This window comes from Portunus trituberculatus, chromosome 48 (assembly GCF_017591435.1).
Source record: "Portunus trituberculatus isolate SZX2019 chromosome 48, ASM1759143v1, whole genome shotgun sequence".
NCBI lineage: Eukaryota > Metazoa > Arthropoda > Malacostraca > Decapoda > Portunidae > Portunus > Portunus trituberculatus.
This window is the reverse complement of record NC_059302.1, coordinates 13,918,273-13,935,683: the sequence shown is the minus strand read 5'-3', so window position 1 is coordinate 13,935,683 and position 17,411 is coordinate 13,918,273. Positions and strand designations below refer to the sequence as shown.

The 17,411-nt window shown below is 36.2% G+C and overlaps 1 protein-coding gene across 2 annotated transcripts in view; it reads left to right on the top strand.

Annotated features, from left to right (window-relative positions):
- The window catches only part of LOC123498626 (EARP-interacting protein homolog), a 37,117-nt gene extending 21,697 nt beyond the window's left edge, over positions 1 to 15,420 (top strand). For both annotated transcript variants that reach the window (XM_045245922.1, XM_045245923.1), the window contains 6 exons: positions 1,986 to 2,070; positions 2,874 to 3,078; positions 3,351 to 3,529; positions 3,662 to 3,787; positions 13,096 to 13,251; positions 15,145 to 15,420. In XM_045245922.1, coding sequence (XP_045101857.1) covers positions 1,986 to 2,070; positions 2,874 to 3,078; positions 3,351 to 3,529; positions 3,662 to 3,787; positions 13,096 to 13,251; positions 15,145 to 15,316 — 923 coding nt within the window. In that variant the 3' untranslated portion in view covers positions 15,317 to 15,420. The remainder of the gene's footprint in view (positions 1 to 1,985; positions 2,071 to 2,873; positions 3,079 to 3,350; positions 3,530 to 3,661; positions 3,788 to 13,095; positions 13,252 to 15,144) is intronic.
- Positions 15,421 to 17,411: the final 1,991 nt, after the last annotated feature.

Sequence of the window (17,411 nt, the reverse complement as noted above, 5' to 3'; positions counted from 1 at the left end):
TACCTTTCCTTCTTGCTGGAAGTTTACCTACATTCAGCCTGTTCCTAAAAATGGTGACCATTTTGATCCCTCAAATTATTGCCCTATAGCTTTAATCTCTAGTTTGTCTGAAGTCTTTGAATCTATCCTCAATAGGAAGATTCTTAAACATCAGTCACTTCCTCAAATTACTGCCCTATAACTTTAATCTCTTGCTTGTCTGAAGTCTTTGAATCTGTCTTCACTAGGAAGATTCTTAAACATCTGTCACTTCACAATCTTCTATCTGATTGCCAGTATGGTTTCCATCAAGGCTGCTCCACTTGGTCATTCTCTTTTAGAAATTTTGTTGAAACTTTTGGTGTTGCCTTAGATCTATCAAAAGCTTTTGATAGAGTCTGGCACAAAGCTTTGATCTCAAAACTACCCTCCTACAGTTTCTATCCTTCTCTCAGCAACTTTATCTCAAGTTTCCTCTCTCACCACTCTATTGCTACTATGGTAAATGGCCATTGTTATTCTCGTAAATCTGTTAACAATGGTGTTCCTCCAGGTTCTGTCCTATCACCCATTCTCTTCCTATTATTCATTAATGATTATCTAAACCACAGAATGCCTGACTTCTGATCTTTCTAAGATTAGTAGTGTTCAATGCCTCAAAAATTCAGCTCCTCCATCTATCAGCTCAACACAGTCTTCCAGACAATTATACCCTCTTCTTCAATGACACTCAACTGTCTCCCTATTCTACACATAATATTCTTAGTCTGTATTTTGCTCATAATATAAACTGGAAACTTCACTTCTCATCTTTTGCTATAACAGCTTCTGTGAAGTTAGGCATTTTGAGGCATCTCCATAAATTTTTCTCAGCCCCCCTCCCCCTCCCTGACTGCTAACTCTGTACAAGACCATGTATGGAGTACTCTTTGCATGTTTGGGGGATTCCACTCTCATTGTTTTATTAGATGGGATGGAATCTAAAGCTTTTTATCTTATTAACTCCTCTCCTTTGACTGACTGTCTTCAGCCTCTCTCTCATCACTGGAATGTTGCATCTCTTGCTATCTTCTGCTGCTATTTTCATGCTTACTGCTCTTCTGATTTTGCTAACTGCATGCCTCTCCTCTTGCACAGGTCTTTCTTTTTCCTCTCACGCATACTCTGTCTAACTCTCTATTGCGATAGTTAACCAGTACTCTCAATTATTCTTATCTTTCTCTAGTAAACTCTGGAACTCCCTATCTGCTTCTGTATTTCCAATTTCCTATGAATTGACTTCATTTAAAGGGGAGGTTTTCAAGATATTTATCCCCTGACCCTTTTTTTTTTTGCTAACTCTCAGGCCTGTATTGTGACTGGCAACTAAGTGGGGCCTTTTTTTTTTTTTTTTTTCTTTTAGTTTTATTTTGCCCTTGGCCAGCTTTCCCTGCTTATATAAAAAATGTATTGTAGTAAACAACAATAAGGGGAAGAGCGGTGGTACTAGGCACCCTTCCACAGTTTTCTCACATCCATAATGAAATAAGATGTGACCTCTTTTCTAAGTTCCTTTATGGATTTCAGTGTGATATAAAGGTAGATCATAGATTTGCCCAAAACTATTGGCAGAAGTGTGAACAATAGAATAATTTCTAAAACAAAAAGAACATGGTAGGGATTAGAAATCTGGCAATACAAAAGCTATTTGCCATACCATAATGCATATTGTAAAAAAAATGCAGTGAAAATAAAAAAGGTTTTGTACTTAAGGTTATGTTGACTTGATATAGAAAGATGCTTGTTAATTGTGGCTATCCTTTTTGGAATAACTATTTTTAGAGAAACATTTCAGATAAAAGTTGTTTGATAGATAAGCAGGCATATATTACCTCTTAATCCATTGAATTCATGGTAGATTTCTTTTACAAATTGTTCTCTTTCAATGCTTTTTTATATTTCATTTAATTTTTTTTGACATTTTGTAATTTCATATGAAGTACTTTAATTGCGATTTTCATTATTAGCCCAAGATTATTGTGGTGAATTTGGAGCAGCAATCTGGAGACTTTCCCTTGAAGGATCTTCCTCTGGATCACTTGATGATTCAAGGTGAGGGATGCCCAGGCCATACCTTCTTATTTGGTGTATTGAGATATATATATATATATATATATATATATATATATATATATATATATATATATATATATATATATATATATACTAAAATGTTGACTCTTTTCTTTCGTAATAACACCCTTTTAATAATAATAGTATCCTTTTCATCTCAAGTCTCCCTACCTTGTCATGCCACCTCCTTATCCATCTGTCAGAGATAAGGGACAATTAGAGAGAGAGAGAGAGAGAGAGAGAGAGAGAGAGAGAGAGAGAGAGAGAGAGAGAGAGAGAGAGAGAGAGAGTTTTACATGTGGTGAAAGTACTGCACAGCCACAGTGCTGTATTACACCAAATTAATGAATTAGAATACTTTGGTTCTGTCCTGAGGATATCAGGTGAAAGGATTGAAAATATTTATAAAAGGTGTGGTATGAGTGCCTGTGCAAGTGATATAAATGGTAGAGTGGTGGAATGGACAGAAATACTCGAGATGGTGTGGTCATGTTGAGAGGATAAAAAGTAGAGAGTTTATAAAGAAAGTGTGTGAGTGATATTGAAGGTGCTAATATAAGAGGAAGGTCACTAGAAAGTTGGAAGAACAGGGTATATGGGTACATGTATAAAACAGGTGCTGGTAGAGGTTGAATGTTTGGTGTCAATCCTTTGGATGAAAAGGAATGGGAGGGCCATCTCCTCTGGTCATTTCCATGGGGGTCACTTATTTATTTTGGGAACAAGGCATCAGAGATATCCATAACCTTTTTTTCCTGCACTATTATATTTATGTTTTTCAGATCTGGTGGTGAACAGGTAGAAAAGTTATGTAGTTTAAATGGTGCCTCAGATGTGGATGCACAGATCCCAGGCTCTCCAGTGCCTGGACTGGGCTCCCAGGCCTGGTCTGTGGTATGGGCACCAGAAAATGATTCTCACCTTGTCACACTTGTTGACAACCACATCTTCTATTGGGATGTTGAAGCTGCTGGAAGATCAGCAAAGGTAATTGTTGACCCTGTTATGATAAATTTCTATTACAGTACATGATTTTTGTCAAACTAAGGTATTTCAAGAGTCAATCTGTCTAATGTGATACCATTTCTCTAAAGTGATGGTTTTGCAGAAGAAAATGATTATGTATTAACATCAGCAAGGCATGGTTCGATATATTATACTGTGTAATTTAAAATGTTCATAGTTGATGTATCATCAGCCACTCTATTATTTTTTTTCTATTATTTCCAATGGTAAGAATTTTTATGAATGTATTATAGATCATAGGAAATGTTACTGTAGAAGGTCGTGGTACTGTGAGTTTGGGAAGTGGTCGGTGGTACCCTCATCAGCATGGCTCTCAGGTGGCAGCAACTCATGGGTCAAGTGTGCGGGCTTGGGACATGCGAACCATGAAACCAACATGGTGTGTGGAGGGAGCACACACACAGTTAGTAAGGTTAGTGGTTTTGTGCCTCTTGTTTGTACAAATATATTTTGAGATGCAGTCAATGTGTATGGTATGTACATAAGATTAAGATTTAAAAAGTGAAATTGAATAATTTTCTCTTATTTTGCATTATTGTTACAGGGACTTGGACTTCAATCCAAACATGCAGTATTATCTTGCAACATGTGGGGATGACTGCAAAACAAAATTCTGGGATATCAGAAATACAGACCAACCACTTAAAGAACTTTGTGATCACTCTCATTGGTAAGTACCAGCACTGCTTTTCAGCACAGTTGTTGTTAAAAGTGATGATCTCTTAATTTTCTGATTATCTCATTATTACTTTTACCATGGGCTTCAAGGAGATCTTGAGAGTTTACCATTGCAATGAGATGTCTTGGAAGTTGGAGTTCAGTCATGATACCATTAGATGCACCAATGTCTTGATCAAAACAGTGCAGTCATGATCAAAATGTTCCACTCCACTTTGATGCTACAGGTCTTTCATAGTTGTGCAGTAAAACTGCCTTTGTCCAGTTCTAAATTTCATTTTACTTTTAGACAAACTTTTCTTATTGTGACTTACATCATATGATCTAAAGGCTATTTTTAAACTTGGCCTATATTTTATTTCTATATGTCTTGAAATTATGTTTGGTACTTCAGGATGAATTCAAGCTCTCTACCTTATTCTAAATAAGTGCTTTTGTGTTCTGCATGGAAAACGTAGCCTACTGAACAAATAAACATAGGATTATCTTGAATTCTAAGTAAATTTTCTACTACTGTTTATTTACCATTGTATTTTTAGTAGTTCTTCTAAACATCTTTCTCCGCACCATTGTCTGCCCAGATAGCTGAAACACTGAAAGCTTTCTAAATTACTAGACCACCACGCCTGAAATAATGAATATAATGAACTAATATTTGGTTTTTCTATAGTTTTCCATGCAATCTTTCTTGTGATAATGATGAAAATTTTTTTGAGAACTTGGTTTGTATGTTTACAAACCAAACTAAGTGTGTGTGTGTGTGTGTGTGTGTGTGTGTGTGTGTGTGTGTGTGTGTGTGTGTGTGTGTGTGTGTGTGTGTGTGTGTGTTACCTAGTTGTATTTATCTAGTTGTAGTTTTACAGGGCCTGGGCTTTATGCTCGTGTAGCCCCGTCTCCATATCTACACTTATCCAATTCTTCTTTAAAACTATCCACTCTTTCGGGACTAATCCTGTTCGTATGGAGGTTTCCACAATATCAAATACAGGATTCAACAATTGATCCTTACATTCATTTAGCAACCTCCCAGATATGCCATCAGGCCCCATTGATTTATTAATATCCAAATTGCTTATAATTTTCCTTACATCTTCCTTAGTAACCATGATGTCCTGCATTTGCTTTATTTCTGTAGGCCTTCCTCCCATAAAATGCTCCTCCTTTGTAAACACTTTGCAAAAGTTGTCGTTCAAAATTTCAGCTATATCTCCAGCATCCTCATATACTTCTTCCCCATTTTTTACCTTTACTATTGACTCCCTTATATTTAGTTTTCCATTTATGAATTTGTAAAACATTTATGGGTCACTATCACAGTTTTCCACCACCCTCTGTTCATATTCCTTCTGTGCTGTTCTCCTTACTTCAACATATCTATTCCTTGCTGTTTTGTAAACTTCTCTTGATAATACATCACTGTTTTTCTTAAGTTTCTTCCATGCCTTTTCTTTGTTCTTTTTTGCTTCTTCACAATTTCTATTAAACCACTGTTTATTATTTAAAGTCCTCTTTCTGTAATATGGCACAAACTTTTCACAGCAGAGTTATACAAATCCATAAATTTATCGTATTTCAATTGCATATCCCTTTCCTGGTATACCACGGACCAGTCAATTTCATTAAAGAACTCCCTTATATGGTTATAATTTGCCCTAATATAATTTAATTTTTCCTCCCTGTGTGTGTGTGTGTGTGTATTTACCTAGTTGTATTTACCTAGTTGTAGTTTTACAGGACCTGGGCTTTATGCTCGTGTGGTCCCATCTCCATATCTACACTTATCCAATTTTTCTTTAAAACTATGTACACTCTTTGCTGATACCACTTCCTCACTCAAACTGTTCCAAGTCTCAACACATCTTTGGGAAACTAAATTTTTAACATCTCTCAGACATCGTCCCTTCCTTAGTTTCTTACTATGCGATCTTGTGCTTCTAAAGTCATATTCTTCTCTCAGGATCAGTTTCTCATTATCCACTTCATCCATTCCGTTAATCAATTTATAAACTTGTATCAGATCCCTCTCTCTTCTCTGCTCCAAGGTTGGTAGATCCATTGCCTTTAATCTCTCCTCATATGCCATCCCTTTAAATTCTGGAACCATTCTTGTAGCCATTTTTGTAGTCTCTAATTTTCTTATGTGTTTCTTTTATGGGAGTCCACACAACTCCTGCATATTCCAATCTAGGTCTTATTTTAGTACTTATCAATTTCTTCATCATTTCCTTGTCCATATAGTGAAATGCTACTCCAATATTCCTTAGCAAATTATACGTCTCTGAAAATTCTATCAATATGGCTAACCGGTTGATTATTTTCTTCCATTGTCACTCCCAAGTCCTTTTCCTTTTTACTTTTTCTAGTTCTACTCCATCTCCCATCTTATAGATTCCCACTGGTCGTCTTTCACTTTTTCCCATTTCCATGACATGGCTTTTGTCCACATTGAATTCCATCTCCCATTTTTGCTCCATTTCCAGATCTTGTTTAAGTCTTCCTGTAGTATTTCACAATCCTCTTTTGTTTAATGACTCTGCACAGTTTCGCATCGTCCACAAACAGATTTATGTAGCTGTTCACTCCTCTGGCATGTCATTTATATATACGAGAAAAGTATTGGTGCCAATACTGACCCCTGTGGCACTCCGCTGTCTACTGTTCTCCACTTGGACTTCATATCTTTAACTATCGTCCTTATTTCTCTCCCCCTTAAGTAATTCTTCATCCATCTCAATGTGCTTCCTTTTAAGCCACCCTTCTCCTCTAACTTCCATAGTAATCTTTCATGTGGCACTTTATCAAAAGCCTTTTTTAGATCTAAATAAATACAGTCAATCCATCCCTCTCTCTCTTGTACTTTATCAACTATTCTAGAGTAGAAACTCAATAAATTTGTCACACATGACCGACCTTTTCTAAAACCAAATTGGCTATTTGATAATATTTTGTTGTCTTCAAGAAACTCGATCCATTGCTTCTTTATTACTTTTTCACACATCTTGCATATTACACTAGTTAGTGATACCGCCTGTAATTTAAAGGTTCTTCCTTCCTTCCGCTCTTATATATGGGAACCACCTCAGCTCTTTTCCACTCCACTGGCACTGTTCCATTTTCTATTGAGCATTTTATGATGTTGTATATTGGACTTGCTAGTTCTTCCCTACATTCTTTCAGTATTCTGCCTGAGACTTCATCCGGTCCCATTGCCTTTTCCTCATCCAATTCCGTCATCAACTTTTTATTTCAAGCTTGGTTACTTTAATCTCTTTCATATAGACAGTCTCTATTACCCTGTGGTCTTTCAAATTTGGATTCCTTAGTAAAGACCTCATGAAATTTACTATTTAACAGTTCTGCCATACTTTTTGGGTCTTCCACCATTCCGTTCTCTCCTTTTAACCTTTCTATTGTTTCTTTTTGTCTTATTTTTCCATTTATGAATCTGTAGAACAATTTTGGTTGTTCCTTACATTTTTCGACAATGTCCTTTTCATAGTTCTTTTCTTCTTCCTTTCTCACCTTAGCATATTCATTTCTTGCTGTTTTGAAGTTTTCCTTATTTTCTGGATTTCTGTTTCTTCTCCACCTTTTCCATGCTCCATCTCGTTTCTCCTTTGCCCTAGCACATCTTGCATTAAACCAATCTTTCTTTCCTTCTTCTTTAGGTCTATATTTCGAACATATTCCTGACCCCAGTTTTGTATATTTCCAAAAATAAGTTATATTTCTCTTGAACCGTTAATGAGTTTTCCATCTCCTCCCAGTTTACGTTTTAAAATAGTTCTTGAGATTCTCAATATCAGCCTTTCTGTAATTTAATCGGTCTCCTTTGTATGATTCATCTCTATCTTCCTTTCCTTCTTCTATATCCATCTCTAATATTACATGGTCACTCTTTCCCAATGGGCACTTGTATCTTATATCATCGTTAATTGGTATATCCCTTGTAAAACTAGGTCTAATCTTGCCGGCTCATCGTTTCCTCTGAATCTTGTGTTTTCCTTTACTCTTTGGACCATCAAATTATCTATCATTAGGTTCAGGAATCTATCTCCCAGGCATCTTCCCCCATACCACTTTCATAATTTTCCCAGTCTACCTCCTTACAGTTGAAATCTCCTATCAATATCACTTTTCTCCTTTCCTTAATGATTCTTGTAAGACTCCTTATTGTGTCATCTATCATGTCTCTATATTCTTGGTTAGTCCATGAGTTTGTTTTGGTGGCACATATGTTCCAATGATTGTTAACTCCTTTTTGTTAATATGCATCTTAACATACAGTATTTCTGATTTTCCTTCCCCAAACCCCACTTGATTTACCACTATCTCCTTCCTTAACATCATCATGACTCCTCCTCCTCCTTACCCACTCTCTCTCCTCCATATATTATACCTTTTATCTATGTCTATTTTTATTGCCTCATTTAACTTTGTTTCCACCAGGCATACAATATCTGGTTCTTCTTTCTTTATGTAATCTCTTAATTCTAATTTATTTGTGTGTGTGTGTGTGTGTGTGTGTGTGTGTGTGTGTGTGTGTGTGTGTGTGTGTGTGTGTGTGTGTATTTACCTATTTGTGTATTACAGGGCCCGAGCTAAGCTCTCTGTGACCTGTCTCCTTGTCCATTCCTGTCATATCTCTCTTTCATCTGATTGACACACACTGCGTCAACGACATCAGTGCTCAATTTATTCCACTTATCAATACTACGATGCAGGAAACTGTACTTTCTCACGTCATTTAGACAGATGTCTTTTATTAGTTTTTTTTCCGTGTCCTCAGAGATAATTACTTGTGGTCACCTTTATCAATTCTCTGTCCAATATGTCAATCTTGTTCACCAATTTATACATAGTTATTATGTCTCCTCTTGTTCTTCTCTCTTCTAATGTGGTCAGCCCCAGTTTCCTCAGTCTTTCCTCATAGTCTAACTCCCTGTGTCCTGGTACCATCCTTGTTGCCAGCCTCTGTACCCTTTCCACCTTCACATTTTTCTTCATATGCGGTGACCAGACGCAAGCTGCTTATTCTAACTGGGGTCTTATTAAGGTGCATAATATCTTCTTCATCATTCCTTCATCTAAGTAGTGGAATGCAAGGCCAATATTTTGAAGCATGTTATATGTTTTCCCGAATATCTTGTTAATGTGTTTCTCCAGTGACAGAGTGTTTTGCACGGTTACTCCTAAGTTTTTCTCCTCATTGGTCTCTTCAATTTTCTCATCACCCAGCCTGTAATCCGTTTGGTCTGTATCTACTTCCCATTTTCATAACATGGCTCTTGTTTATATTGAATTCCATCTGCCACTCTTTACTCCACTCATATATTTTATCAAAATCTTCCTGTAGCTTGTTACAATCTTCCACATTCTTTACTCTCCTCATAATTTTGGTATCGTCCGTGAACATATTCATGTAACTGTCAATTGTGTGTGTGTGTGTGTGTGTGTGTGTGTGTGTGTGTGTGTGTGTGTGTGTGTGTGTGTGTGTGTGCATGTATGTATGTATGTATGTATGTATATGTATATGTATGTATGTATGTATGTATGTTATTCACCATGGTCATCTGCTGGTCACTCAGCCAGCATTTCCCCTATGGAAAGGCCTCAAAGCTCATACTGACCGATCTGTGGGTAGGACTTGAGACCACATCACATACCACACACACTGGGAAAGTGAGGCCACAACCCCTTGAGTTACATCCCGCATCTATTTACTACTAGGTGAACAGAGGCTACACATCAAGAGGCTTGCCCATTTGCCTCACCACTCCCAGGACTCAAACCCAGGCCTTCTTGGTTGTGAGCCAAGCGTGCTAGCACAACCACTATACTACGCAGTGTGTGTGTGTGTGTGTGTGTGTATTTACCTAGTTGTATTGTATAGGATTCGAGCGGGGCACATAGTATCCTGTCTTCATGTCTCCATTTATCCAATTTTTTTTTTTAAGTTTTGCCCATTATGTGCTGTAACAACTTCATCACTTCATGCATTCCACTTTTCCACCGTTCCATGTGGAAAACTTTATTTTCCAATGTCCTTCACACACTGCCTCATCCTAATCATCTTAAATCTTTTTTAGAGCTTAGTGACCACACCACTGCTGCATATTCCAGCTTTGGACGTATCATGCTCGTAATAATTTTTTTCATCATATCTTTGTCTCTGAATTGAAATGCCACTCTAATTAGTCAACAATTTATATGCTAATCCAAATATCTTAAGTATTTTTCAGTGTTCAGATTTTCCTGTATAATCACTCACAGATCTTTTCCTCTTTAGTCTTCATTTTTTGTTACTCTTCTATCAGATAGTTCCATACCGGTCTTCTCATACTCTTTCCTAGTTCCATTACATGACATTTCTTGGCATTGAACTCCAATTTCCACTTCTTACTCCACTCGTAGATTTTGTTTATATCTTCCTGCAGTGGCAAACAATCCTCTTGGGTTTTGATTACTCTTAGCAATTTTGTGGCATCAGCAAATAAATTAATATAACTGTTTACCCCATTTTGAATGTCATTTACATATACCTGGAACTTAATGGGGGCTAACACTGACCCTTGTGGCACTCCACTTGTTACTTTATCCCAAGATGAGTATGAATCTCTGATCACAGTTCTTATCTCTTTGTCCTTCAAATAATCCCTTATCCAATCTAACAAAGTTCCTCGTTGTCCTCCTATGCTCTCTAACTTTCAAAGTAGTCTGCCGTGAGGAACTTTATCAAAAGACTTTTTATGTCCAGGTATACCATGTCTACCCCTCCATCTCTGCTTTCCAGTCCTTATATTACTCGAGTAAAACTTAATAAGTTTGACACACATGACCATCCTGTCCTGAACCCAAATTGTCTATTTGATATAATTTGTTCTTCTTTCAGATATTTAACCCATTTTTCTTTGATAACTATTTCAAATAACTTATCTGCCACACTTGTAAGTGACACCGGTCTGTAATTTAATAGCTCAGTTGACTTTCCTCCTTTGAATATTAGGATTATGTTGGCTCTCTTCTATTCTAGTGGTACTCTCTGTTCTTTTAATGAACTTGAAATCATTTCTCAAATTGATCTAACAGCTGCTCTTTACATTCTTTCAGCACCCAGCCTGATACACATCTGACCCCATTGCCTTTCTGACATCCAAATTATCTAGTAATCTTCCAATATCTCCTTTGTACACTATGATTTCATGCAATCATTAGTAATGCAATGTCCTATTTGGTTCTGTAAAATCTTCTTCTTCAGCAAACACAGTTTTGAAGCTCTCATTCATTATTTTACTAATTTCCTTTCCTGTTTGGCATGTCTTCCCTCCTTAAATGATTTTTTCTAATGTTTCCTTATTCTTCATTTTACCATTTATAAATTTGTAGAAAAGCTTGGTTTCACCTTCACTTTTTTGCACCACATCTTTCTCAAAGTTTCTTTCTTTCTCACCTTACTCTAATATATTCATTTCTTGCATCCTTATACTGCTGTCTGTTATTTTAATTTCTCTGCTTTTTGAGTTTCTTCCAAGCTTTATCTTTTGCCTTTTTAGCTTCACTGTATAACTACATCTGGCATTGTACCAAGCGGATATATTTTTCTTTACTCTATAGATAGGTACATATTTCTTCACTCCGATATATTTCTGTAAAAATATTTCATATTTCCCCTGTATTGTCCTTCCGTTCATAATGTTTATTCAATATCAGCAAAAAAATTTTCTTAACTTTTCAAAATCTGCTCTTGCATAATTTAATCTCTCTTTTTTTGTAGTCTTCTCTGTATCTTATCCCATCCTCTTCCTGCATTTCTAATTCTAATGTTATTTGATCACTTCTTGCAATTGGACTAAGGTATTGTATGCTGGGAGGGGGCCCTGGCTTCTTTTTGAATACTAGGTCAAGCAATGATGGTTCTCCTTTCCCCCCTGTACCATGTTGACTATTCCACCCACTGATCCATTGTATTTACCATAGTCAGCTATAACACCTCCTCGCTCCATTGTCCAGCATTACTTTCATTTCTCTCTAGTTTACTTTTTTACTGTTAAAGTCTCCTACTAATAGTTTTCTTCCATCTTTTCTTATCATATTATCTAAGCGCTTGATCACCTCTCTTTGCATATCCTTATGTTCCTCAGTTTCCTATGTATTTGTCTTAGGTGGCACATACATAACTATGATTTTCCTTTTTTTTTAATTCCTGTTTTGATTGTTACTTCCATTACTTCCATTATACCATCATCATATTGCACTTGCTCCACACATATTATTATCACAAACCATTATTAACACTATCCTCTTTTTTTTCCCTTCTTGTCTCTTCTCCAGCTATTATATCCTTCATCTTTAAAGCTAACATGGATCTCTTCTTTTAGTTTTGTTTCTACTATGCACATTACATCCTGTCTTTTTTCTTTCAAATAATCTCTAACCTCCAACACACTGGATAACAATCCATCTATATTAGTATAAGTGTGTGTGTGTGTGTGTGTGTATTAAGTAGGTATGTACTAATACTTGAATTTTGATCAATACTGATACCACATAATTGGGCCAATGCCAATACTACTACTGATACTGATAACATGATAACAGTGCACTGGAAACTTGTTTATAAGATTGTTGCCCACAGTCGTATGTGGGTTGTTTTTTCTTTTAAGTTTGACATTATTAAACTTCAACAAAAACGTCATTATCTCTGTCTGACTTGTGTGTGTTAATTTAAATGTGTTCACCTTTATTTTAATAGGCATCACTATGTGTGATGGCAGCTATCCCTGCCATTTTGAAGGCAGCTGTGTCCAAGGCTGATCTCCTTTCCTGTGACATTAAATGTGTGTGTGTGTGTGTGTGTGTGATGAAAACTTTTCATTTTTCTAGTTAGAGAGAGAGAGAGAGAGAGAGAGAGAGAGAGAGAGAGAGAGAGAGAGAGAGAGAGAGAGAGAGAGAGAGAGAGAGAGAGAGATTTCTTACTACAATACATTATATACAAAACTTTAAGGCTGGTTCTGGGTGTGTCTTTGGAGCAGCATGGTGGCACTGCACAAGAATATTTTGTCTTAAATAAAACTGCACTGTTGTGTTTCACCTTACATTAGAATTCTAATTATCAATTCAAGTTTTAACACTGATACTCCTTAAATGGGCCAATACTACTGATACCAATATTGATACCAATACATCTGTACATATCTAGTATTAAGAGATGCTTTATCTCAGATACCTGTCATTAGTGTGGTTCATGAAAAAAGATAGGATTATTAAAGTCATATTTATAAAAATACTTTTTTTCTCCAGGGTTTGGAGTGTACGATACAATGCTTCCTATGATCAGTTGGTATTGACATGCTCCAGTGATCAGCGAATAATATTGTCAAACCTGCCTTCCATTGCATCACAGCCTTTTGGCACCATGGTGGACCAGGAAGACATCACCAAAGAGGACAAGGAGAAGTAAGAATGGCTTCATACTGGTGTATGATATGTCTTAACTTCACAAGCTTTCCTTTCTTAAATCCTATCTTTTCCAATCTTTCAATTAATGATCTTCAATCCAGTGTGTTGAATCTGTTGATTAATTACCTTAATTTTTAGTAATTTTCATCAATCTCAGTCAAAACTCGTATAAACTTTTCTTGGCACATTACGCCAACTTATCCCTATATAAATATTACTCACTACTATATTCCTTACCTTTAAATAGAGATGCAGTAATGAACCTCCTCTCATTTGGTAATTTTCCTTGCCTCCATGCTTGTTTACATACCATGTTCTCTAACATTTCCTGCCATTAATTTAATTTATGGTTACAGCTTTGCCACTCTTTAGCCTAACTATTGCTTTCTTTATTACTCCTGCTTCTTTACTTGTGCTATTGTATGCTTTCTTCAGTTTCCCTATTCATTAAATGGACAAAATACCTTTCACACAAATCTTTACCACCTCCTTCCTACTGCTTACTAGAACTCCATCATTCTCATATTCACAAACTCTTTTCCTTTTACCTTTCTTCCAAAATCACTTATTCTCATTTAAAATTTAATTTGAATTCCTAACAAACTTTTCATTTACTGCTGCCCTTTTACATTTTCTGATAATTGCCTTGGTTTTCCTATTTGAAAATTTAAGTCCTGTTCATATTTTGATTTCCTATGGTATCATTTTCTTTCTTGTCACGTCGCTGGAGGATATGGTAAAAGTTTAAAAAGTACATATCTGAAAGGCTTTAGCAAGAGTGAAACATTTAACTAGCAAGAAGGAAGTGTCTAGATAAAAAGAGATGGAGGCTCTTCTGCCATGGCCATCACTGGGTGACACTCTTAGCTTTTGGAGAGAAATATACTTACACAAATAGATAAAAAGATATACAGTGAGACTCAGTACTTGAACATCTAAATAGCAGAACTTTTCAATACTCGAACGCAAAAATTTGATTTAATACTCGATAAAATACCTGATGCTCGAACGCCCACACATGTGGTTGTAAACAAAGGCTCCCTGGCCTCTCCCTCCCTCCCTCCACCATTTATACTGCCGTGGTCATCAGAATAACATTCTCGTGCATTCTGTCTGTAGTTTTTTTTATTTATAAATTTACATTAACACCAAAGACGTACTAGTAGTGAAAATATCTGGTAATCAAACGGCCGCACATTTGGTCGTATATGAAGCTCTGTCCTCTCCTTTCTTGCAACCATCACTGTCCCATTCTGATCCTGTATTACCGGTAATACTGGTATACAAATAATACCGATAATCTGGTATACTGAATGCTGATGCACATCCCTAGTCCTGCCGCAGTCTTGAGAAACACAACATTCTTCTGCATTCTGTCAGTAGTTTTTCATTTATGAACTTACAATAGCACCAAAGAGGCTCATTAGTGGTGAAAATAAGGAATCTGGTGAGAGTGCAAGTGTTAGTGAGCCAAATCCCTCCACTAGTGGATTCCCAGGAATCACACCAGGAGAAAAGTTACCAGACGTTTTCATGGATGGTGATTCGTCCTCCGACGACCTCCCTCCTCTTCCCCACCCCTTTTCCCTTCTCTTCTAAGTTATCCATCACCAGCCTTCATTTATGGTATGTACATATCAAAATTGTAAAAAAAATTACATTGAAATTTTCATAAACTTGAGGTTTTGCTAAGATGAGAACGAATTACCTGATTTATAGGTATCAATAGTCGAACTTTTTAATACTCGAACAGCCATTTGGAACTAATTAAGTTCAAGTATTGAGTCTCCACTGTATATATATAGAACCATTATTCACTAACATGTTTTGATGCTGGTACCTTTCTTAGTGTGCTGTGGTGGTGATAGTTTTTTTTTTTCCTACCTCCAGGGTTGAAGGTACTGAGGAGGGTGTGATCCAGACATATGATGATCATGAGGACTCTGTATATGCAGTGGAGTGGTCAGCGGCTGACTTCTGGACGTTTGCTTCACTTAGTTATGATGGTAGACTAGTTATCAATAAGGTTCCAAGGAGTGTGAAATATAAGCAGTTTATGTAAGTATATATACTGTATTAACTAAGAGTAAATGTATTTCTTTTCAACACAGCAGAAATGTAATCTAAAGTTAGTGCAACAGAAAATAAATATACGGTCACGTCTTGGTTTACAATTTTAATTATTTCCATAATGTAGCTCCTATCCTGAAAAACTCTTATCTTGAAATGAATTTCCTAATTAAAAATTATGGAAATCCAATTTATCTGTTCCAAACCCGAAAAATATCAATATAAAAATTAATTAACATAGTATTTTATGCAAAATTAAAGTAATTTTCTAACGATTAACAATGATAAATAATATACAGTGGTCCCACACTATATTATTGCTAAACAAAGATGAACTTTCACAGTGTGGAAAACAAAGCTTGGGTGGTGTGAAGGCGTGTGTGTGTGTATTTACCTAGTTGTATTGTACAGGGTTTGAGCAGGGTTCATAGTGTCCATGTCTCCATTTATCCAATTTTCCCTTAAAGTTATGCACATTATGAGCTGTAACTAACAACTTCATTATTCAATGCATTCCACTTTTCCACCATTCTATGTGGAAAACTGTATTTTTTAATATCCTTCACACATTGCCTCATCCTGATTTTCTTTACATGACCTCTTGTCCTTCCATCCTCTTCTGTCAAAAGCACTAGGTCTTCCTTGTCTATCTTTTCAATGCCATTGACTATCTTGTACAATGTTATTAGGTCTCCTCATTCTCTTGTAAGGTTGGTAGTTCCAGTTCCTTTAGGTGCTCATCATATGATCTTTTTCCTCTTTAGTCTTCATTATTTGTTCCTCTCCCATCAAATAGTCCCATACCGGTCTTTTGCTCTTTCCTAGTTCAATTACGTGTGATTTCTTGGCATTGAACTCCAATTTCCACTTCTTACTCCACTCATAGATCTTGTTTATATCATCTTCTAAGAGTAAACACTCCTCCTGGGTTTTGATAACTCTTAGTAACTTTGCATCATCAGCAAATAGATTAATGTAACTGTTTATCCCATTGTGAATGTCATTTACATAAATCTGAAACATAATGGGGGCTAAAATTGACCCTTGTGATACTCCACTTGTTATTTTACCCCAAGATGAGTATATATCTTTGATCACAGTTCTCATCTCCCTATACTTCAAATAATCCCTTGTCCACTCTAATAAAGTTCCTCGCAGTCCTCCTATGTTCTTTATTTTCCAAAGTAGTCTTCCATGAGGGACTTTATCAAAAGCCTTTTTATGTCCAGGTATACTGTGCCCACCCCTCCATCTCTGTTATCCGGTCCTTCTATTACCCTTGAGTAGAAGCTTAGTAAATTCGACACACATGACCGTCCTGTCCTGAACCCACCAAATTGTTTGTTTGTAATGACTTGTTCTTCATCCAGATTTTCAATCATTTTTCCTTGATAATTATTTTGCACAGCTTTCCCATAATGCTTGTAAGTGACACCAGTCAGTAATTTAATGGCTGAATTGTCTTTACCCCTTTAAATATCGGTATTACATTTGCTCTTTTCTATTCTAGTGGAACTTTCCCTTCATTTAGTGAACTTGTAATTGATGATTGGATCCAGTAGTTGCTCTTTATATTATTTTAGCACCCAGCCTGAAACACCATCTGCCCCCATTGCTTTTCTGATATCCAAATTATCCAATAATCTTCTAATATCTTCTTTGCATACTGTGATTTCCTGTAATCCTTGGCAGTGCAATGTCCTATTTGGTTCTGTAAGATCTTCTACAGTGAACACCATTTTGAAGCTCTCATTCATTATTTCACACATTTCCTTCTCTGATTGGTATGTCCTCCCTCCTTTGATTATTTTTTCTATCGTTTCCTTTTTTTTATCATTTTTTCATTTATGAATTTGTAGAAAAGCTTGGGTTCATCTTTGCTTTTACTCACCACATCTTTCTCAAAGTTTCTTTCTTCCTCTCTCCTTACTCTAATATATTAATTAATTTCTTGCATCCTTTTACTGTTGTCCTTTATTGTCATTTCTCATATTTGTTTTATGAGTTTTTTCCAAGCTTTATCTTTTGCCTTTTTTTGTGTCTGCGCATCTAGCATTGTACCAAGCGTGAATTTTTTTCTTAACTCT